General features: G+C 36.9%; 10 protein-coding genes across 10 annotated transcripts; 4 read left to right on the top strand and 6 right to left on the bottom strand.

The window, feature by feature from the left end:
* Positions 1-417: 417 nt before the first annotated feature.
* On the top strand, positions 418-819 carry RO3G_07037 (uncharacterized protein; the record flags this gene model as incomplete). The annotated part of the gene is made up of 2 exons (XM_067661627.1): positions 418-451; positions 491-819. 2 exons carry the CDS (start codon positions 418-420, stop codon positions 817-819), a joined length of 363 nt encoding a protein of 120 aa, XP_067517728.1.
* Positions 820-2076: 1257 nt separating this feature from the next.
* RO3G_07036 (uncharacterized protein) lies at positions 2077-3358 on the bottom strand (the record flags this gene model as incomplete). Its single annotated transcript, XM_067661626.1, has 2 exons — positions 2077-3171; positions 3338-3358. The coding sequence occupies 2 exons, from the start codon at positions 3356-3358 to the stop codon at positions 2077-2079; spliced, it is 1116 nt and encodes a 371-aa protein (XP_067517727.1).
* A 356-nt stretch (positions 3359-3714) lies between these two features.
* Positions 3715-9192, top strand: RO3G_07035 (uncharacterized protein; the record flags this gene model as incomplete). The annotated part of the gene is made up of 1 exon (XM_067661625.1): positions 3715-9192. The coding sequence occupies one exon, from the start codon at positions 3715-3717 to the stop codon at positions 9190-9192; it is 5478 nt and encodes a 1825-aa protein (XP_067517726.1).
* Positions 9193-11783: 2591 nt separating this feature from the next.
* RO3G_07034 (uncharacterized protein) lies at positions 11784-11977 on the top strand (the record flags this gene model as incomplete). The annotated part of the gene is made up of 2 exons (XM_067661624.1): positions 11784-11879; positions 11954-11977. The coding sequence occupies 2 exons, from the start codon at positions 11784-11786 to the stop codon at positions 11975-11977; spliced, it is 120 nt and encodes a 39-aa protein (XP_067517725.1).
* Positions 11978-12208: 231 nt separating this feature from the next.
* RO3G_07033 (uncharacterized protein) lies at positions 12209-12343 on the bottom strand (the record flags this gene model as incomplete). Its single annotated transcript, XM_067661623.1, has 1 exon — positions 12209-12343. The coding sequence occupies one exon, from the start codon at positions 12341-12343 to the stop codon at positions 12209-12211; it is 135 nt and encodes a 44-aa protein (XP_067517724.1).
* Positions 12344-12553: 210 nt separating this feature from the next.
* On the bottom strand, positions 12554-12904 carry RO3G_07032 (uncharacterized protein; the record flags this gene model as incomplete). The annotated part of the gene is made up of 1 exon (XM_067661622.1): positions 12554-12904. The coding sequence occupies one exon, from the start codon at positions 12902-12904 to the stop codon at positions 12554-12556; it is 351 nt and encodes a 116-aa protein (XP_067517723.1).
* A 1075-nt stretch (positions 12905-13979) lies between these two features.
* On the bottom strand, positions 13980-15011 carry RO3G_07031 (uncharacterized protein; the record flags this gene model as incomplete). Its single annotated transcript, XM_067661621.1, has 1 exon — positions 13980-15011. One exon carries the CDS (start codon positions 15009-15011, stop codon positions 13980-13982), a length of 1032 nt encoding a protein of 343 aa, XP_067517722.1.
* A 349-nt stretch (positions 15012-15360) lies between these two features.
* RO3G_07030 (uncharacterized protein) lies at positions 15361-15849 on the bottom strand (the record flags this gene model as incomplete). Its single annotated transcript, XM_067661620.1, has 1 exon — positions 15361-15849. The coding sequence occupies one exon, from the start codon at positions 15847-15849 to the stop codon at positions 15361-15363; it is 489 nt and encodes a 162-aa protein (XP_067517721.1).
* Positions 15850-17486: 1637 nt separating this feature from the next.
* Positions 17487-17885, top strand: RO3G_07029 (uncharacterized protein; the record flags this gene model as incomplete). The annotated part of the gene is made up of 1 exon (XM_067661619.1): positions 17487-17885. One exon carries the CDS (start codon positions 17487-17489, stop codon positions 17883-17885), a length of 399 nt encoding a protein of 132 aa, XP_067517720.1.
* A 388-nt stretch (positions 17886-18273) lies between these two features.
* Positions 18274-22818, bottom strand: RO3G_07028 (uncharacterized protein; the record flags this gene model as incomplete). The annotated part of the gene is made up of 2 exons (XM_067661618.1): positions 18274-20072; positions 20160-22818. The coding sequence occupies 2 exons, from the start codon at positions 22816-22818 to the stop codon at positions 18274-18276; spliced, it is 4458 nt and encodes a 1485-aa protein (XP_067517719.1).
* Positions 22819-22833: the final 15 nt, after the last annotated feature.

Raw genomic sequence — 22833 nt, 5'->3', positions numbered from 1 at the left:
GGCACCATCTTAAGCTGAAGCTACAGTGACTCCCAAAACTGTCCCAATGTTTTGTAATTTTGTCTTTTACCGTCAATTGTGCGATTACTGATTGCGTAAAGTATGCCTTGTTGTACCTCATTTGAAAGCTGTGGCGGTGTAGATGTACGTAGTACAGACTGTTTCTCAAGTTATGTAGCACAGACGGAGATAATAAATGTAAAGAATGACCGGTGCATTGGGACAGTTTTGGGAGCATATTGAAAAAATCAGAATATCTACAAAATATCCATCAACAACTTGCATACAATCACCAAACTGAATGTATTAGCACCGCAAACGTATCCGATGTCCTAATTAACATCTGCGGAAATTTTAAACTCCTACTCGGCTATAACTCGCTCATTAAATCTCAACGTGAAACAAGTCCCAGAAGATATGGTATTTCAAGCTATTACTTTCCTTAAACAAGGTAAGTCGGTTCGGGAGATGGAAGAATTGACGGGTTTAGGTAAGAGTACGATTAGAAGACTCCAAAGAACCCATTGCTCTAGTGTTATGAGGCCGAACGGGGGTCGATCCAAGGTATTGTCTGCAGCTGATGAACATTACTATGTACACCAGCTCATCAAAAATTGTGTCCCAAGTGCTGTGAAGGTTACCAAATGCCTTGAAAACCATATTGGAAAGAACGTAGGTATTGAAAGAGTTCATAAAGTCCTTCGAAAGATAGTCTTAGGCGCGACTGAGAAGCCAAAGAAGCCATTACTCAGTGCAAAGAATATCCGCAACAAACTTTCTTGGTGTATTGCTCACAGTAACTCGACAGTAGATGACTAGGAACGCGTTATTTAGCCAGACGAGACAAAAATAAATAGATTTAATTTGGATGGACACACCTAGGCTTGGATTCGATCAGGGGAAAGCCTCAAACGCCATCACGTGAAGATTGCTGTTAAACACGATGGATGCAATATCATGCTGTGGAATGTCATTACCTATGCTGGAGTCGGTTAGATGTGCAAAACCAATGGTAATATGGACAACGCAATGTACAAAGAGACCTTGGAAGGTAAGTTGGAGTGTACGATAGAATATGGTGTCGATAAAGTAGGCTTCGAACGTCATCAGGTGATTTGCCAGCATGACAACGACCCTAAGCATACTCCGAAAATAGTAAAGTAGTACCTTCAAAAACGATTTTATAATGTTTTACAATGGCCTGAACAATCTTCTGGCTTAAAGACTACGGAAAACATGTGATCATTGGTGAAAAGGAGGCTTAATGACTATGAAACTGTACTAAAATGCATGAATGAGCTTTATGAACGTATAATCAAGTTTTATACGAGCTTATAATGCCGGAAGAGTGATAAAAAGTTACAGGAAGTATGCCACAACGTATACGTAAGTATATTTAGAACAAAGGACGTTGGTCAAACTATGAATAATAAATAAATAAATAAATTGTGATTTTTTCAATATGCTCCCAAAACTGTCCCAATGCACCGGTCATTCTTTACATTTATTATCTCCGTCTGTGCTACATAACTTGAGAAACAGTCTGTACTACGTACATCTACACCGCCACAGCTTTCAAATGAGGTACAACAAGGCATACTTTACGCAATCAGTAATCGCACCATTGACGGTAAAAGACAAAATTACAAAACATTGGGACAGTTTTGGGAGTCACTGTAAGTATGTACGAAAATAGAGCAAAAAGCATGCATGAACTGTGGCAAAGAGTGGAAAAAGAGTGGAATTCCTTTACAAAGGATCAGTGCTTAAAGTATATTGACAGTATGCCAGAAAGAATGCAAGATGTCATTGCTGAAAAGGGCGGATCAACTAGATATTAGTAAAGTCAAAATACCTCACAAATAGACCGAGCTTAAGTATCTGTCTCCTAATAGATCTCAGCTAAAGATCTGAGTTTAAAGTTTTGGTACACAGTAGTGTACATATGGATGACTTTATATTTCAAATTTGAAATGATTGAGCCAATTTCTCATGGAATTACATCAAAAATAAGTAAAAATCATCATACGTTTGTGAGGTATTTTGACCCACTGTATATAATCTTTAGTTTCACAACTATTGTCTTTTTGTAGTTTTCGCTTCATATTCTTTATTTGGCAAAACACCTTGCTTGTGCTTCTTTTTCTCCCGAATTTGTTTCAACGCTTTTTGAAACGGACTGATGATTTCATCATCATTTAAGAGGTCATTCATAACCTCATCCGCAGGATGTGTTTGCATGATCTCTGGTTCAGTAGTGGTCTGTTTCTCAACCTTCTTAATATTATGAACCGTTATACGTGAATCATTCGCATTATGAATTTTCTCTTCAAATGATCTACGCCTTTGGGAAAAATTACCAGTGTAGTTTTTGGGTGCATCTTTGCGTGCTCTAAAACCCGTATCTTTATTCAAGTAATGGTCACGACGTTTTTCCATTTCTCGACATTTGTCAAGGTGACCTGGGGTATATTTCTCCCCACAATAGCGACATTTAGGCGCGCTGTGTGCCGGCCTTTTATGGAAATTTCTTTCCCTATTCTTGTTTTCGGGAAAGTACCTCTGCTCGTCGCCATGAAACTTTCTTTTCGTTTCTATTTGCCTTGGTGCCTTCTTGTCGGCAGGCTTGAACTGAGATCGTTCCTGATTTTTCAAACCAGGGAAGATCTTCTTCCATTCTTCTATGAAATGCATCTTGTTGTTTTCTATGATTGTCTGGATTTTCGACAACGTATCATCTTCCAAGATGAAATCAGCATTTTTCTTGGCACGTATTTCAGCCAGTCTTCTTTCCAAACAGTCCTTGACAGGTGGAAGCAATGTGCCCAGGAAATGCATCACTGCCAGCGGACTGTCCGCAAACTTGGCTTTGGTCAAAAGATCTATGTATCTGTCCACATACATGTTCAAGTACTCGCCGTTGGGCTGCTTGATTCTCATCAGCTTTTGACGATACTGCAAGTAGGTGAAGGATTCACCAAACTTGCCTATGAGAGCGGTCTTGGCACCTTCCCAATTGCTGTTTTTGAAATCAGCGGCAGTCAGCTTATGTTGGAACCAATTGATGCTCCTATCATCCTGGCCATTTTCAATGGACAACTGGAGATATCTTAGCCAGTTCTTGTCAATGTTGACACCTGTAATATTTGAGGTTTTATAATGTAAAAAGTACTAAGTCAATCAACAAATGTAAAAATAAGTGAGACTCAAAGTAGATTGTCCTTTATTCAAGTTAAAAATATGAGGGTATTTATACTTTTCTAACCACGGCTAAATATTAGTATTTACAGTATATGACTATTGATTATTAATCGATATTAGACGATGAGTTATTTACATGATTGGTATAGTTTAACATGTCGTATTTACCCCATTAAATACTTATTATTCGTATGAGATTACTCAAATCTTATATAAGAAATAACAAGTACTGAATACATAATATTATATATTACATATTCTCTAAGACTCATTTACAATATTAACCATATACAATATCTATATTATTCAAGTTCAATACTAAAATTGACCTTGAGCTCACTTCGGTCCCTGAATAATTTTATTTCCTATATAAAGGCGTAGTTTGATTAAATGGGTTCTCTCTCTCGTCTTGAAATCTAATAAAGAGGTTACATAGAGACTCATTCACTAGTTTTCAAGTACTATCTCCTTTTAATTCTCAAATTTTTATCTGCAAATATCTCATTTTTTTGAATGAATTCTTCTATTACTCAATCCCCTTCTAAAAACGTTGAAAAGGATTCAGCTGACGAAGTAGCTAAGTCCTTGGATAGAATGGATCTTGAAACTCTCGAAAGTAGAGCATCAAACTCATCCATCCATCCTCGTGATGATCCATCCATCGAAACTGATGTTGAGATGGATGAAGCTACTAACTCTTCCCCTGCTGTTCCTTCTTCAGACCCTCCTAATTATTTGGAGAGGTTGATGGTTCAAAAAACCATGTTCTTTGATTTAATTGAAAAATTAAACAATAATAAAGCGAGTTTTATTTTAGAAAATAAGCTAACTTTACTTGAAGAAAACGAGAAGCAATTGAGTTATGCTGTATCAGCTTTAAATGATGTTAACGCTCTTATCGCTTCCCAGTTTGAATTACGTAATCATGAGTTGAAGGGCAGTGGATCTAAAAATTCATCACCCAAGGATAGACTAATCCCAAGCCGTGAAATCCCAAGGTTCAATGTCAACCCTACTGCTAGTGCTCTGTATCAGCTCACTCTTCGGGAAGGTGATAAAAACGTCAATCCAAGTAATGAACCATCTTTGGATATGTTTATTAGAGATTTCCAAAGAAAGTTCTTGGATTATGATGTATCTATAGAGGATCATTGGTTGCACTACCTGGAAGTTTCGTTTGAAAAGTCTGACAGTGATACCGACCATGATTGGTTCGAACGATTCATCAAAAGACGTTGTATGGACAAGAAAACCGCTTTGAATTGGGATCAGGCAAAAGAAGTCTTGAAACAACGCTTCGATCTTGCTTCACAAACTACACCAGAAATGTGGTTTAAAAACCTTATCAATTTCAGGCAAGAACGTTGTGAAACTTTGACCCAAGCAATGGATCGATATCGTCTTTTCTCTCTTGGTGCAAAGGTCAATATGCATGATAACACTTTCTTGATTGGACATTTCGTTTCGAAGCTTCACACTGTCAAGTTTCAAGAAATGGTCCAAGCTACTATTACAAGAAATCTTCCCTCTCTTGTCTCTGCTAGCTCCAATACCACTGGAGAGAGTGTTTATTCAACTCGCAACTTGCCTATTCCTCTGCCTAAGGAATGGAATGTTCTTGAGTCAATTCTCATTAAAGAAATGGCTAACTTGGAATCTGCTTTGTTGAACATCCTTAAGGATAAGAAAAAGGAAGAAAATACCAAAAAACTTGGTGAACATGATGATAACGCCAATACTAAAAAAAGAAAAATGGTACATCAAAGTGAACATAAAAACCAAAAAGTTTCCAAATCGTCTGTTGAATTTCAGCAAGAAATTGCAGATTTAAAGAAGCAAGGTGTATGCACATTTTGTAAGACTGCCAAGTACTCTCCTGGTCATTACTCATCTTGTTCTGTAAGACTTGAATATGTCAAAAGAAAACATGGCAAACAAATTGTAAGTAATTCTTCTAAAGGAAATGACAAAACTGTTAGCAATTTAGAGTTATCCAACTCGATCACTAGCATTAGTCAAACAAATAAATCTCCTAAAAACAGAGTTACTGATTTATCTTTATCTCCTAGTAATAATGAATCTACCTCGCAATCTTATGAATTAAATGAATCATTCGATGACGAATTTGAATTTTTATATAAACATTATGACAGAAATATAATCTGTTCAAATAAAAATATAAATGCTAGTTTTGATGAAGAGTATAACAAAAATGTCTTTGCCATTCGTAATAACAAAGTTGGAGAAGATGATAGTCTATTCGAATCGGATAATGTGGCTTATTCGCCTGTTACTCCAATCACGCTTAATAATGTGAACACTTATGGTATCATAGATACTGGTGCACGTGTTTCTGTCATGAATAAAAAATTCGCAATAGACAATAATATTAAATTTCATTCAGTTCCTGGTAACCTAGTTTTAGCAAATGGCGACCAAATTCCCAGAATGAGATCTGTTGACTATGTGAATGTCGAATACGACAACATTGACTACATTATTAAACATAAGTTTGATATCATTGACGATCATGCTTCCTCTTACAACTGTAAAATTCTTATTGGAACAGATTTGCTTCCTAAACTTTCCATTCATTTAATGAATGTAGCAGTCAAACATAAAAGTACTGAAAAAGAATTAGACGACTCTATTCTAGATAAAGCTTATGAACCAAATATTTCACGAGCCGGTACAGAAAAAGAACAAAAAGTTTTTGATATGGCTATTAAACCATACATCGAAGCAAACAAAAAATTAAATAAGAATTCTTTATGTAATATTAAAGAGGCTGTTTTACATCTCCCAACGCCAAAAGACTATGTTGCCAATATAAAACAATATCCAATAGCATATACTTTACAGCCTAAAGTAATGGATATAATAAATAGTTGGTTAGATGAAGGTATTATCATTCCAGCAACTCCATCTGGATGGAATCTGCCTATGACAGTAACTCATAAAAAAAATCTAGACGGCACTAAGACTGATAAAATTCGATTAGTGTTGGATCCTAGAATGTTAAATAAGGTCTTACCAGTTGATAATCATCAACTTCCATTAATTAACGATATATTCAATTCTATGTCTGGTGCAGTCATTTTTAGCACGTTAGATCTAAAATCTGCATTTAATCAGTTTCCTGTAAATAAGGATGATCAAATTAAAACTACTTTTACTGCGCCCAATAATTTACAATATATGTATAGAGGTGCTCCTTTTGGAATATCTACAATAAGTCAGCTATTCTCTCGTATAATGTTAACATTATTTAAAGATCTTCCTTATGTAAAATGTTTTGTGGATGATATCTGTATATTCAGTTCATCTATACATGCACATTTTCTTCATGTTAAAAAAGTGCTGCAAATATTAACTGATGCTAATTTAAAAATTAATTTTGAAAAGACCTATTTGGCAAAATCAGCCGTTTATTTATTGGGATATTCTATTTCTGCCTCAGGAAAGCAGATTGATGCCCGAAAATTAACAAATATATTCGATTGGCCTCGTCCTACTACTCAAAAGCAAGTGCAAAGTTTTCTTGGATTTGTCAACTATTTTAGACAACATACTCCTAACGCTGCACTTCTCATGGCTCCCTTAGATGCTTTGCGTTGTCATGATGAAAAAGTTAAAGGTCCTTTCGAATGGACAAAAGAGCATCAAATGCACTTTGATAGTATCAAGCACATTTTGTCTTCAGAATTGATGTTATCCCATCCTGATCTGTCAAAACCATTTTGTATTGCTACTGATTCATCAGATTACAGTACTGGTTGTTGCTTATATCAAGAGTTCGAAGTGACTAAACCTAATGGCGAAATATCTAAAATCAAAAGATACATTGGTTTCATGTCCCGTTCCCTGTCAAGAAGCGAAAAACGTTATAGTGTTACAATGCGTGAATTGCTTGGTGTAGTTTATGCCTTAACCCAATTTCATAAATTCATATGGGGCACACGATTTACTTTATACACTGACCATAAAGCTTTATGCTATATTCATTCCCAAAAGAATGCCAATGGTATGCTTATTAAATGGCTTGACGTCATTCTTGACTATAACTTTAGTGTCATTCATGTTCCCGGCTTGGAAAATGTCTTACCTGACAAACTATCCAGATTATATCCGCCAAAGGATACGGTTGAGCATGAAAGTGATATTAAAAAAGGCAAAAGATTATCCTCATATAGACAGAATCATGCTATTTCTGAGACAATTAATACAAAGAAAAAACATCGAGCTTATTCTAAATACAATGCTGCTATAAACATTATTTCAGTAATTCAAGAAACTACAACTTCTGATGCACAAAAGGACATCACACAAGTTAAAGAAAATACTGATATAAGAGATATTGATTATAACATTAATGATCAATACTTGTTTTATGTACAATCTGCACAGCCATTATATTCGGATTATCTTACACCTCCTTTGGCTGAACACCAACAGTTACTTATAGATGCCCATAATAAAATTGGCCACTATGGTGCTGAACAAATGGTCAAACGTCTCCATGATGACGGTATCCACTGGCCTAACTTGATAGGTGATTGCATTAAATTCATTAAGCAATGCAAAGATTGTATGAAGCATAATATAGAAAAAAGAGGCTTTCATCCTCTACGTAGCATTTATAGCTACTATCCTGGTGATCATTATGCTATTGATCTTGGTGGTCCTATGCATACTACTTCCGTTTACAATAATAATTATTTTATGGTTATTATCGATGTTTGCACACGCTTTTGTATACTTCGTGCTCTACCTGATAAAAGATCAGATACAATTTTACGTTCTCTTATTGACGTGTTCTCAACTATGGGTTTTCCTACAAAACTCCAAAGCGATAATGGAACAGAGTTTAAGAACTCGCTCTCCAAAGATTTAGCTGATGCTATGGGCTATGATCATCGATTCATCACTCCTCTACACCCATCTGCTAATGGAATTAGTGAACGTACTGTACAATCAGTCAAAAAATTACTGGCTAAAGCCACACATGGTGTTGGCAATGATTGGGATTTATATCTTCCATCTATTCAACTTGCTATGAATAATCGTATATCCAAACGGTTAAATTCAACACCTTTCTCTCTTATGTTCGCACGTAAAATGAACGAACCTTATGGTTTTCGATCTGACAAAGATAAGCTCAAAGAAGTTAAAGATAAACCACCAATGTCTCATGAAGAGCTCATGAAACGCATTGATTATATGACTGATATTGTATTCCCAGCTATCGTTAATAAAACCAAAGCACAAATCGAACTTGAACAAGCAAAGTTCAATGATTCTCATAGGCTTGTTGATTATGCACCTGGCTCTCATGTCATGGTTCGTATTCCAAATAAATCTGGTCAACTCGCTCCTGCTTATGAAGGACCATATACTGTCGTACGTAAAAATAAAGGAAATGCCTATATCTTACGTGACGAAACTGGTGTCCTTATGCCTCGTGCCTACACTTCCGTTGAGCTGAAATTAATCTCTAATGAAGAAGTTATCGAACTGGATGATGAAGGTAATGAAATCATAAATTTCGAAATCGAAGCAGTTATAAACCATCGTGGCCCTCCAAAAAACCGTGAGTACCTTGTACGTTGGAAAAACTATAGCAGTGAGTGGGATGAATGGCTATCTGCAGATAAGTTTAATGACCCTAACACACTACGCAATTATTGGAAAAATCTTGGTAAAAAATATATTCCTCCAAAAAATGCTCCAATTACCAATTCTCCATCTTCATCTGAACTACTAAAATCCACTCCATCTGGTACTATAAGTACTGCTATGAAACATTTCTCTTCTGATGATGAAAATAATTCTAATTTGGTTGATAAAAAATCCACAATTAAATCTAATGTTGGCTCTTCAGCACGGCCTGTTAAAAGAACTCGTCGTAATAAGCCTCCAACTAACAACGCTTGTGATACTCCTTCCACAGCCACTCGTTCCAGTAAACGACTTAAATCTATTCATAAGTAAATTACTTTTCATTTACAAAAAAAAAAAAAAAAAAAAAAAAAAAAAAAAAAACAAACCAAAATAGTCACGAGATTTTCATTAAGGTAATCTCATACTGGTCGGGGGCTATGTCGTATTTACCCCATTAAATACTTATTATTCGTATGAGATTACTCAAATCTTATATAAGAAATAACAAGTACTGAATACATAATATTATATATTACATATTCTCTAAGACTCATTTACAATATTAACCATATACAGTAGCGGACAAAACTGGTGCACAAAAATGAAAATAAGTATTGCATCTCCGCCATATGTCTGTGACTTTTGTGGCATATACCATCTGAAAGGCAGTCTAAAAGATACATTATGATATGTAAACGGGAACTGTGTCGGACATCCCGCAGGCATAAGGTCATTTTTAGTGATTTTTTGAATATTTCAATTTTCGCCAAAAATATAGTACTTGTCTAGCCTTCCTTCAATTTTCCTCATATCTCTCCCGTTTGCTTTCAGATTTCACAGTATATTAGTGAGCTTTAGTAGCTCTTGAAAAATGCATAAACTCATGCTTATTTTGTATTTCCCATTGAATTCCCCCTTTTGTTTTTACCCTATTCACTATAACAAAGTACCTGCCTTATATGCTTAAGAAAATAAGCAACTGTAAAAGCGAAGCTCTGAGATTTCGAATACACTTAGTTCGTACGGCAGCGGATCTTTTTAGGGTAGCAAGAATCTCCAAATGGACAATCAACAGGATAAGAAAGGAAGAAAAGAACATCAAGGCTTGTGACCGTGGTAGTCGACCGGTCGTAGTCAGCAAAATAACTAATGCAATCATCCGCCTAAAGTTTCGACAAGGACCTTTACGCACAGCTTCTGATGCTCAGCTCTTTTTGAGGTCCTTAGGATACAGTATTAGCAAACTGTCAGTCAAAAGGCACTGTAGGAAGCTAGATTTTGAGTCTGGAACTAAGGAATCGAAGATTTTCATTAGCTGTATAAGCCAGAAAAAGCGATGAAAGTGGTATCACGACAAACCATCGCATACCATAGAGGGCTGGAAGTCCATCATATTTAGCAATGAAAAAAACATGAATGCTATGAGTGCAGATAGTATACACTAATATTGAAAGCAAGTCGAGCAATCTTAGCGATCTTTTTATGGTGAGCAAACAATGAAGCATGCTGGTTGCTCTGTTACATTTTAAGGCTGTATTAGATATTGAGGACCAGGATATTTGTGTCAAGTATACGATGCTGTAATAAATTCATAGGTATACACATGTATTTTGCTTACTACATACCACAAAAGCCTAGGGTATAGTGGTCTAAAATATCGTAATCTCTCGTTTCAGCATGACAATGACACAAAGCACAAGACAAGACATGCCACAAAATCAATATTTGATAGCAGGGCTTCTGTGCTAAAGGGTTAGTTACCACTAATCCCGGCTTAAGCCTTCTTAAGCATGTCTGGTGGCAATTGAAGGCAAAGCTATGACGATACGATACTAGACCAAAAAGGATAGATGATCTTTGGAAAATAATAGTTAAAGAGCTGGGCTCTTTTATTGAAAATGATATACACGCATACTACTAGCATATGCCAAGAAGAATATTCGATAATATCAAGAGGTGAGATGATTATACAAAGTCTTAGATTTTAACCACTTTTGCGGTTTTTAGAAAATATAGAATTTTATAAATGAAAAGCATGCTATTCGCTCAGTTTTAACAATGTCATGCTAGGAATACACGTAAATTACAATGGCTAGCATATCTTCCTTCTAATATAGTTTCATAGCTATTGCAATCACCATGAGCAAGTAATGGTAGTTAAAAGCTGAAAAAAAGTTTTGTGCACCAGTTTTGTCCACTACTGTACAATATCTATATTATTCAAGTTCAATACTAAAATTGACCTTGAACTCACTTCGGTCCCTGAATAATTTTATTTCCTATATAAAGGCGTAGTTTGATTAAATGGGTTCTCTCTCTCGTCTTGAAATCTAATAAAGAGGTTACATAGAGACTCATTCACTAGTTTTCAAGTACTATCTCCTTTTAATTCTCAAATTTTTATCTGCAAATATCTCATAACATCTTTTTATCAAGAAGTACAGTGGGTCAAAATACCTCACAAACGTATGATGATTTTTACTTATTTTTGATGTAATTCCATGAGAAATTGGCTCAATCATTTCAAATTTGAAATATAAAGTCATCCATATGTACACTACTGTGTACCAAAACTTTAAACTCAGATCTTTAGCTGAGATCTATTAGGAGACAGATACTTAAGCTCGGTCTATTTGTGAGGTATTTTGACTTTACTAATATCTAGTTGATCCGCCCTTTTCAGCAATGACATCTTGCATTCTTTCTGGCATACTGTCAATATACTTTAAGCACTGATCCTTTGTAAAGGAATTCCACTCTTTTTCCACTCTTTGCCACAGTTCATGCATGCTTTTTGCTCTATTCTCGTACATACTTAGCTTCAGCTTAAGATGGTGCCATACAGTGGCTCCCAAAACTGTCCCAATGTTTTGTAATTTTGTCTTTTACCGTCAATGGTGCGATTACTGATTGCGTAAAGTATGCCTTGTTGCACCTCATTTGAAAGCTGTGGTGGTGTAGATGTTTGTGGTACTGACTACATTTTAGTTGATGTAGCACAGACGGAGATAATGAATGTAAAAAATGACCGGTGCATTGGGACAGTTTTGGGAGCATATTAAAAAAATCACAATTTATTTATTATTAATAGTTTGATCAACGTCCTTTGTTCTAAATATACTTACGTATACGCTGTGGCATACTTCCTGTAACTTTTTGTCACTCTTCCGGCATCATATGTCGTACCAAACTTGATCATACGTTCATAAAGCTCATTCATGCCTTTTAGTACAGTTTCATAGTCATTAAATCTCCTTTTCACCAATGATCACATGTTTTCCGTAGTCTTTAAGTCAGGAGATTGTTCAGGCCATTGTAAAACATTATAAAATCGTTTTTGATGGTACTACTTTACTACTTTTGGAGTATGCTTAGGGTCGTTGTCATGCTGGCAAATCACCTGATGACGTTCGAAGCCTAGTTTATCGGCACCATATTCTATCGTACGCTCCAACTTACCATCCAAGGTCTCTTTATACATTGCTCTGTCCATATTACAACTGGTTTTGCACATCCAACCGACTCCAGCATAGGTAATGGCATTCCACAGCATGATATTGCATCCATCGTGTTTAACAGCAATCTTCACGTGATGGCGTTTGAGGCTTTCCCCTGATCGAATCCAAGCCTAGGTGTGTCCATCCAAATTAAATCTATTTATTTTTGTCTCGTCTGGCTAAATAACGCGTTCCTAGTCATCTACTGTCGAGTTACTGTGAGCAATACACCAAGAAAGTTTGTTGCGGATATTCTTTGCACTGAGTAATGGCTTCTTTGGCTTCTCAGTCGCGCCTAAGACTATCTTTCGAAGGACTTTATGAACTCTTTCAATACCTACGTTCTTTCCAATATGGTTTTCAAGACATTTGGTAACCTTCACAGCACTTGGGACACAATTTTTGATGAGCTGGTGTACATAGTAATGTTCATCAGCTGCAGACAATACCTTGGATCGACCCCCGTTCGGCTTCATAACACTAGAGCGGTGGGTTTTTCGGAGCCTTCTAACCGTATTATTACTTAAACCCGTCAATTCTTCCATCTCCCGAACCGACTTGCCTTGTTTAAGGAAAGTAATAGCTTGAAATACCACATCTTCTGGGACTTGTTTCACGTTGAGATTTAATGAGCGAGTTATAGCCGAGTAGGAGTTTAAAATTTCCGCAGATGATAATTAGGACATCAGATACGTTTGTGGCGCTAATATATGCAGTTTGGTGATTGTATGCAAGTTGTGGATGGATATTTTATAGATATTCTGATTTTTTCAATAAGCTCCCAAAACTGTCCCAATGCACCGGTCATTTTTTACATTCATTATCTCCGTCTGTGCTACATCAACTAAAATGTAGTCAGTACCACAAACATCTACACCACCACAGCTTTCAAATGAGGTGCAACAAGGCATACTTTACGCAATCAGTAATCGCACCATTGACGGTAAAAGACAAAATTACAAAACATTGGGACAGTTTTGGGAGTCACTGTATACTACTGGAAGCGTAAAGGAGACCGTCTTCGGCCTCATCACATTGAAGTTACAGTGAAGCATGGTGGTGGTGGTATCATATTGTGGGGCTGTATAACCAGTGAGGGACCTGGGTATGCATGTCAGGTATATGATGGCATCATGAATTCAGAGGTATACCAAGAAATCCTTGGTACAAGCCTTAAAGACACGCTCGGGTACTATGGCCTAGATTGGAAATCATCCATTTTTCAACATGACAACGACCCAAAACACCGATCAAAGTCTACAAAACAGTATATGGAAGATAACAGTATGTGTTATATTGATGACTGGCCATCCCAAAGTCCTGATTTGAATCCAATCGAGCATATATGGCACCATCTTAAGCTGAAGCTACAGTGACTCCCAAAACTGTCCCAATGTTTTGTAATTTTGTCTTTTACTGTCAATGGTACTATTGCTATTTGTATAAAGTATGCCTTGTTGTACCTCATTTGAAAGCTGCAGTGGCGGCGATATACGTGGTACAAACTACATCGCAACTGATGTAGCACAGACGGAGATGATGCATGTACAAAATGATCGGTGCATTGGGACAGTTTTGGGAGCATATTGAGAAAATCGGAATGTCTTTATTTATTTACTACTAATAGTCTGTCCAACGCCCTTTGTTCTGAATACACTTATGTATACGTTGTGGCATACTTTCTATAACTTTTTGACATTCTTCTGGCTTCATATAGTCGTACCAAACCTTAGTTACACGTTCATAAAGCTCGTTCAAGCCTTTTGGTGCAGTTTCATAATCATTAAGTCTCCTTTTCAACAATGACCACATATTTTCGATAGGGTTTAAGTCAGGAGATTGTGCAGGCCATTGTAAAACATTATAGGATTGTTTTTGAAGGTATTCCTTTACTACTTTTGACGTATGCTTAGGGTCATTGTCATGCTGAAAAATCACCTGATGACGTTCCAAGCCTAATTTATCAATACCATATTTTATCGTACGCTCCAATTCATCTTCCAAGATCTCTTTGTACAATGCTTTGTCCATATTACCATTGATTTTGCACATCCAACCAACTCCAGCATAGGTAATGGCACTCCACAACATAATACTGCCTCCACCGTGTTTAACAGTCATCTTCACATGATGGGATTTCAGGCTTTCCCCGGATCGAATCCAAGCCCAGGTGCGTCCATCCGAATTAAATCTGTTGATTTTTGTCTCGTCTGACCAAATAACACGTTTCCAGTCATCTACTGTCCAGTCCTTGTGAGCAATGCACCAAGAAAGCCTGTTGCGGATATTCTTTGCGCTGAGTAATGGCTTCTTTGGCTTCTCAATCGCACCTAAGCCCGCCTTTCGAAGGGCTCTACGAACTGTTTCAACACCTGCTTTCTTTCCAATATCGTTTTCAAGGCATTCAGTAACCTTCACAGCACTCTGAACACGATTTCTGGTGACCTGGCGTACACAGTAACGTTCATCAGCTGCAGACAACACCTTCGGTCGACCGCCGTTCGACTTCATAACACCAGAGCAATGGGTTTTTCGGAGTCTCCCAACCGTACTCTTACTTAAACCCGTCAATTCTTCCACCTCCCCAACCGACTTACCTTCTTTAAGGAGAGAAATAGCTTGAAAGACCGTATTTTGTGAGACTTGTTTCATATTGATATTTAAGGAGCGAGTTATAGCAGAGTAGGAGCTTAAAACTTCAGCAAATAATAATTAGGACATCGGATACGTTTGTAGCGCTTGTATATGCAAGTTGTGGGAGAATATTTTGTAGAGATTCCGATTTTCTCAATATGCTCCCAAAACTGTCCCAATGCACCGATCATTTTGTACATGCATCATCTCCGTCTGTGCTACATCAGTTGCGATGTAGTTTGTACCACGTATATCGCCACCACTGCAGCTTTCAAATGAGGTACAACAAGGCATACTTTATACAAATATCAATAGCACCATTGACAGTAAAAGACAAAATTACAAAACATTGGGACAGTTTTGGGAGTCACTGTATACAGCCATCCGAGCCCCAAATATTAATTTTGGTTTCATCCGAGAAGATGACACGTCGCCAGTCGTGAATGGTCCAATACTGATGCTTTTTAGCCCAAGCTAATCGAGCTTTCTTGTGCTGTGCAGTGAGTAAAGGCTTCTTCTTTTTTATCTCGGCAAAAATCTCAACAGAATGCAAAACGTTAATAGCGGATTGGTACGACATAGAATAGCCCAACTCTTCCAACTTCAGGTGGACCTCCTTGGCAGTCCTTAATGAGCCGTTTAGAGCCTCTCGCTTGATTAGACGACGAGCGATGTCGCTTACAAGATGCTGTTTGCCATCTTTCTTGCGAATCCGGTTAGGCATCCACTTATTTGCATGGTTGATAACAGTGTTTTGATGCACTCCAAACCTTTTTGCAACAACATCAGTCAATAAATCATGCTCTATTGCTGATTTGATGTCCATTTGAGTTTCGTATGCTAAGGATTTGGGCATTTTTGCAGATGGATAGATGATGCAGTAGATGGAAATTTACTTACGGATTAGCAAAAGAAAGAATAATCAATTCTTTTCCAAAATTTAAATTTTATGTTCCGGGATGACTGCGCTATCCGGAAAATGTCTAAAACTTGCCGGAACATTGTTTGGAATGACCTATGGCGGAGAAAAGAAATAATTGATGGAAGTCAAAATACCTCACAAATAGACCGCCTCCAGTTCATCGTTACTTATTCGCTCAGTTTTCAATTTCCGTCGTCGGAATTTTATAAACACATACACAACGCATTGGATAACATCTGTGCAAAATTTGAGAAAGATACAAAAGTTATTGAGTAATCCAGAAGACTATAACATCAAAAAGTGCTGAGGTTTGTGAGGTATTTTGACCCACTGTATATGTGGAATAGGCGTGTTATTTCTCTCGATTAATAAAAGTAATAAAATAAGTCGAAAAATCGATGAGTCTCTTGAACCTCTTTATTGAGTAAGGACGAGAGAGAGAGCCCATTCAATACAAACTACGTCTTAGAATATAATAATGTGATTTAGGGTCCGAGGTAGTACGGAATAAATTGTGTGGGCTGTTTATCGTATATAGCACTTTGGGCTATATATGATATACAGTAGCGGACAAAACTGGTGCACAAAAATTAAAATCAGCATTGAATCTCCGCTATATGTCTGCGACATTTGTGGCATATACCATCTGAAAGGCAGTCTAAAATATGCATTATGCTAGGTAAACCGGAACTGTGCCGGACATCCTTCAGGAATAAGGTCATTTTTAGTGATTTTTTGAATATTTCAATTTTCGCCAAAAATGTAGTACTTGTCTAGCCTTCTTTCAAATCTACCCATTTCTTTCTAGTTTGCTGTAAAATTTTATAATACACTAGTGCATTCCAATAGCTTTTAAAAAATATATAAACCCTTGCCTAATTTGTATCTCTCTATGAATTTCACTTCTTATTTTTACCCTATCCATTTTAACAAAGTACCAGCACTCTATGCCCAAAAAAGTCAGCAACGATAAAAGAGAAGCTGTGAAATCTGGAATACGCTCAGGTCGTACGACAATGGATATTTCTAGAACAACAGGAGTCTCTAAATGGACGATCAACAGGATAAGAAAGGAAGAAAAGAACATCAAGGCTCGTAACCGTGGTGGTCGACCGGTCGTAGTTAAAAAAATAACTAATGCAATCATCCGTCTAAAGTTTCGACAAGGACTCTTACGCACAGATTCTGATGCTCAGCTCTTTTTGAGGTCCTTAGGATACAGTGTTAGCAAACGGTCGGTCAGAAGGCTTCTTAGAAAGATAGGCTTCAAGTCTGGAATTAAGAAGTACAAACCTTTCATCAGCTATACAAACCAGAAAAAGCGATTGAAGTGGTGTCGCGACAAAACATCATGGACTGTGGAGGACTGGAAGTCTGTGATCTTCAGCGATGAGACCAAAATCAATGTTTGGGGCGCCGATGGTATACGCTACTATTGGAAGCAAGTCGATCAACCTTGGCGATCCTTTCATGTTAATCAAACAATGAAGCATGGCGGCGGATCTGTTATGCTTTGGGGCTGTATTACATCTCGAGGACCAGGATAAGCTTGTCGAGTATATGATGGCACAATGAATTCAAAATTATACACCCATATTTTGTCTACTACGTATCAAGAAAGCCTAGCATATTATGGTTTGAAAAATTGTGATGTTTTGTTTCAACATGACAATGACCCAAAGCACAAGTCAAGGCATACCACTAACTGGTTATCTGATAATGGGATATCGGTATTAAAAGATTGGCCGCCACAAAGTCCCGATCTAAATCCTATTGAATATGTTTGGCGACAGTTAAAGTCAAAGCTGTCTCAATACGATACCACACCAAGAAGCATGGACGATCTCTGGAAAAGAATCGATAAAGAGTGGAACTCTTTTACTGAAAGTGATATGCAGCCATACTATGAAAGCATGCCAAAACGAATTGCTGCTGTTATCAAAAGACGAGGCAATTATACGAACTTTTAGGTTTTAATCACTTTTATGGTTTTTTTTAAAAATATCTATTCTTATAAATAAAGGCTTGGTTCTCCCTCATTTTTGGCAATGCAATGATTAAACTTTGCACAATTTGCAACATTTAGTACGCCTTCCATCTGATATAGTTTCATAGATATTGCAACTGTAATGAGCAAGTAATGGTAGCTTATAGCTGAAAAAAAGTTTTGTGCACCAGTTTTGTCCGCTACTGTACAGTCAAATTTTTAGTTGAAGAATCTTTTGAGTGATCTCACACGACATTAAGAAAATTATTAAGGTAAATACGACATAGCCCCCCACCAGTGTGAGATTACGGTAAAAAAGTGACTTGTTTTGAAAAACACTTTTTTTTTTTTTTTTTTTTTTTTTTTTTTTTTTATGAAGAGGAATTTCGCAATCTCTTGCTGGTACGAGTAGCAGCAACTGGCACATTTGGAGTGGAATGTCTGTGTTGTTTATCACGACGAGCTTTTTTAGACTGGCGCGATATCGAGTGAGGATATGAACGTTTAAAATTTGGATTGGTTGAATGTGCAGCGACATCAGCCAAATTAGAATTGTCATCATCTAGGGATACAGACTTCATCATAGTGCTAATCGTACCAGATGGGTTGGTCTTTAGTACCTTAGAAGAAGAAGGAGAATTTGTGATTTTAGCGGTTTTAGGAGGAACATACTTTTGTCCCATGTTTTTCCAATATTTACGTAGAATGTCTGGATCATTAAATTTATCAGCTGTCAGCCATTCATCCCATTCACTGCTGTAGTTTTTCCAACGTACAAGGTACTCACGGTTTTTTGGAGGACCTCGGTGATTAAGAACTGCTTCAACTTCATAGCTTTGAATTTCATTGCCTTCATCATCAAGTTCAATAATCTCTTCATTGGAAATTAATTTCAGTTCAGTAGTGGTATAAGAACGAGGCATCAGGACACCAGTTTCATCACGTAAGATATAGGCATTACCTTGATTCTTACGCACAACTGTAAATGGCCCTTCATAAGCTGGAGCGAGTTGACCGGATTTAGTTGGAATACGAACCATGACATGAGAGCCAGGTGCATAATCAGCTAATCGGTGCGAATCGTTAAATTTAGCTTGTTCAAGTTCAACTTGAGCTTTCGTTTTAGCAGCAATAGCAGGAAAAACAATATCAGTCATATAGTCGATACGTTTCATTAATTCTTCATGCGACATAGGTGGTTTACCCTTGACTTCCTTAAGCTTGTCTTTATCAGATCTAAAGCCATAAGGTTCAATCATTTTGCGTGCAAACATGAGAGAAAAAGGTGTAGAATTTAAGCGTTTAGATATACGGTTATTCATTGCAAGTTGAATGGAAGGAAGGAATGCATCCCAGTCATTGCCAACACCATTCGTAGATTTAGCGAGTAATTTTTTAACAGTTTGAACAAAGCGTTCACTTAAACCATTAGCAGAAGGATGCAAAGGAGTGATAAATCGATGATCATAACCCATAGCATTAGCTAAATTTTTAGAGAGGGAATTCTTAAATTCAGTCCCATTATCACTTTGAAGTTTTGTAGGAAACCCCATTATGCAAAAGACATCGATCAGTGCACGTAAAATTGTATCTGCTTTTTTGTCGGGCAGGGCACGAAGTATACAGAACCGTGTACAAACGTCAATGATAACCATAAAATAGTTATTATTAGATATTGAAGTGGTATGCATAGGACCACCTAAGTCGATAGCGTAATGATCACCAGGATAATAACTGTATATACTACGCAGAGGGTGATATCCCTTTTTCTCGATATTATGTTTCATGCATTCATTACATTGTCTGACAAACTTCACACAGTCAGATATTAAATTTGGCCAATGAATACCCTCATTGTGAAGACGTTTAACCATTTGCTCTGCACCGTAATGACCAACTTTGTTGTGGGCATCTGTCATTAACTCACGATGTTCAGAATCTGGGGGCACGAAATAGTCCTTGAAAACTGAATGAGCAGACTGAACATAAAAGATGTTTTTGTCGTGAAGCCGATTAAAGTCATTATACTCATTAGAGTCATTAGATTTTTTGTTAAAAGAATGGAAATTACTAGAAATGTCTAAATTCCTGTTGTAATTAACAGTGTCGTCACTATGTGTGGCTGGGTAGACGTACGGTAGTGCATCTGAAGTCGTGGGCCTGTGGTCCACTAAAACAACGTTAATAGAAACGTTATGTTTGACATGAGCTCTATGTCTTTTCTTATTATTAATATTATTGGAAGTAGCGTAATTACCACGAAAGGAAGCAATTCTTTTTCCTTCATTAAGATCTTGTTCATGTTCAACCGGCTCCTTTGGCGGGTATAACCTAGAGAGTTTATCGGGAAGGATATTATCTAATCCTCGAACATGAACCACATTGAAATTATAGTCAAGAATAACGTCAAGCCATTTAATAAGCATACTATTGGCATTCTTTTGGGAATGAATATAGCATAAAGCTTTATGGTCAGTGTATAACGTAAATCGTGTGCCCCATATAAATTTGTGAAATTGGGTTAAGGCATAAACTACACCAAGCAATTCACGCATTGTGACACTGTAACGTTTTTCACTTCTTGATAGAGAACGAGACATAAAACCAATATATCTTTTGATTTTAGATGTTTCGCCATTAGATTGAGTCACTTCAAACTCTTGATATAAACAACAACCAGTGCCAAAATCTGAAGAATCAGTGGCTATGCAAAAAGGATGTGACATATCCGGATGTGATAAAATCAATTCGGAGGATAAGATACGTTTTATGCTATCAAAATGCATCTGGTGTGTAGAAGTCCAAATAAAGGGACCATTAATTTTCTCATCATGAGAACGTAAAGCATCGAGAGGAGCCATTAAAAATGAAGCATTAGGTGTATGCTGTCTAAAATAATTTACGAATCCTAAGAAGCTTTGAACTTGCTTCTGAGTGGTCGGTCTCGGCCATTCATGAATGTTCGAAAGTTTACGGGTATCAATTTTCTTTCCTTCAGCGGAGATACAATAACCCAAAAGATAAACTGCTGATTTTGCGAGATAAGTTTTTTCAAAATTAACTCTTAAATTTGCATTTGTGAGGATTTGTAAAACTTTCTTTACATGAAGGAAATGCGCATGTATGGAAGAGCTGAAAACACAGATATCGTCCACAAAACACTTCACATAAGGCAAGTCCTTAAACAAATTTAACATTATACGAGAAAATAATTGACTGATTGTAGAAATGCCAAAAGGAGCACCTCGGTACATGTATTGTAAATTATTAGGACCAGTAAATGTAGTCTTGTGTTGATCAGGGCCAAAAACAGGGAACTGATTGAACGCTGATTTAAGGTCCAGTGTAGAAAAGACAACTGCATCAGTCATTGAGTTAAAAATGTCATTAATTAGTGGAAGTTGATGGTTATCCACAGGTAAAACCTTATTTAACATACGAGGATCTAAAACTAATCTAATTTTATCTGTCTTAGTGCCATCAAGGTTTTTCTTAAACGTTACGGTCATTGGTAAATTCCATGCAGAAGGTTTTGCGGGGACAATGATACCGTCATCGAGCCAACTATTAATTATTTCCATCACTTTAGGTTGAACCGAATAAGGAATGGGATATTGTTTTACATTAGCAACATAGTTTTCAGGAGTAGGTAAATGCAAAACTGCGTCCTCTATGTTACATAACGTGTTCTTATTTAGTTTTTTGTTAGCTTCGACATAAGATTTAATAGCCAGATCAAACGTTTTTTGTTCTTTGTCAGTACCAGCGCGAGAGATGTTAGGCTCATAGGCTTTGTCGACGATAGAATCATCAATTTCCTTTTCAGTACTCTTGTGTTTAATGGCTACATTCATTAGGTGGATAGAGAGCTTTGGTAGAAGATCTATACCAATTAAAATCTTATTTTCATAAGAAAGAATACTATCATCAATGACATCAAATCTATGCGGGATTACTTGATCAACATTATCGTACTCGACATTGACGAAATGAGTTGTTTGCATTCGCGGAATCGTCGAACCATTAGCAAGGATGAGATTACCGGGAACAGGGTTGAACTCAATATTATTATCATTAGCGAATTTTTTGTTCATAACAGAGACATTAGCACCTGTATCAATGATACCGTAAGCGTTAACACCGTTAAGAGTTATTGGGGTAACAGGTGAAAAAGACACACTGTCAGAATTAAATGGATTGTCAATGTCTCCAACATGATTATTGCGCAGAGCAAAAATATTAACGTCATTAATGGTCTCAAAGTCAAAATGGTCAAATAAATAGGGCGAGATCAAAGATCTGTCAAATTCTTTATAAATTCTATCGTATTCGTCTTCAGAAGAAGAGTCGCAAGAGGGAGAACCAGAGCTGATATTATTATTTTGACTAGAGATAGTAGAAGAGTGAAGATTATTAGTCTCGCTCTTATTAAGGTTTTGACAGGCAGTGTTAGGCTCGAGCGTTAACTCAAGACTAGCAATAGCTTTGTCTGTATTATTTAAAGAGTTACTACTTACAGATTTATTGTTGTGCTGATTGTTCGATTTACGTTGATCATAGCGTTTGCGTTGAGCACAATTGTCAGCATGAGCAGTGGTGTATTTGGCAGATTCACAAAAAGTACAGATACCACGACGCTTGAGATCAGCAATTTTTTCATAAAAGTCAGTGTGCTTTCTGTTGTTGTTATTGCTGTGGTTGTTGTTACTGCTGATAGGAAGAGTCTTGACAGTAGTAATTCTTTCATTGATGGGTGGTGAGAAAGCTGCTAATTTTCTTTTTTTATAATTTTCACTATCATCATTAGTTGGCTTCTTTACTTGTTCCCTCTGCATCTCCTTTTGGATATACAGAAGAGAGCTTTCTAGATTGGCCATATTTTTCATTAAAATAGCTTCAAAGTTGTCCCAAGACATATTTAATGGCGAGGG

The sequence above is a fragment of the Rhizopus delemar genome, genomic scaffold (assembly GCF_000149305.1).
Source record: "Rhizopus delemar RA 99-880 supercont3.5 genomic scaffold, whole genome shotgun sequence".
In the NCBI taxonomy this organism is placed as follows: Eukaryota; Fungi; Mucoromycota; class Mucoromycetes; order Mucorales; family Rhizopodaceae; genus Rhizopus; species Rhizopus delemar.
Note: the sequence above shows the minus strand (reverse complement) of the source record. Positions and strands in the feature narration are given on the sequence as shown.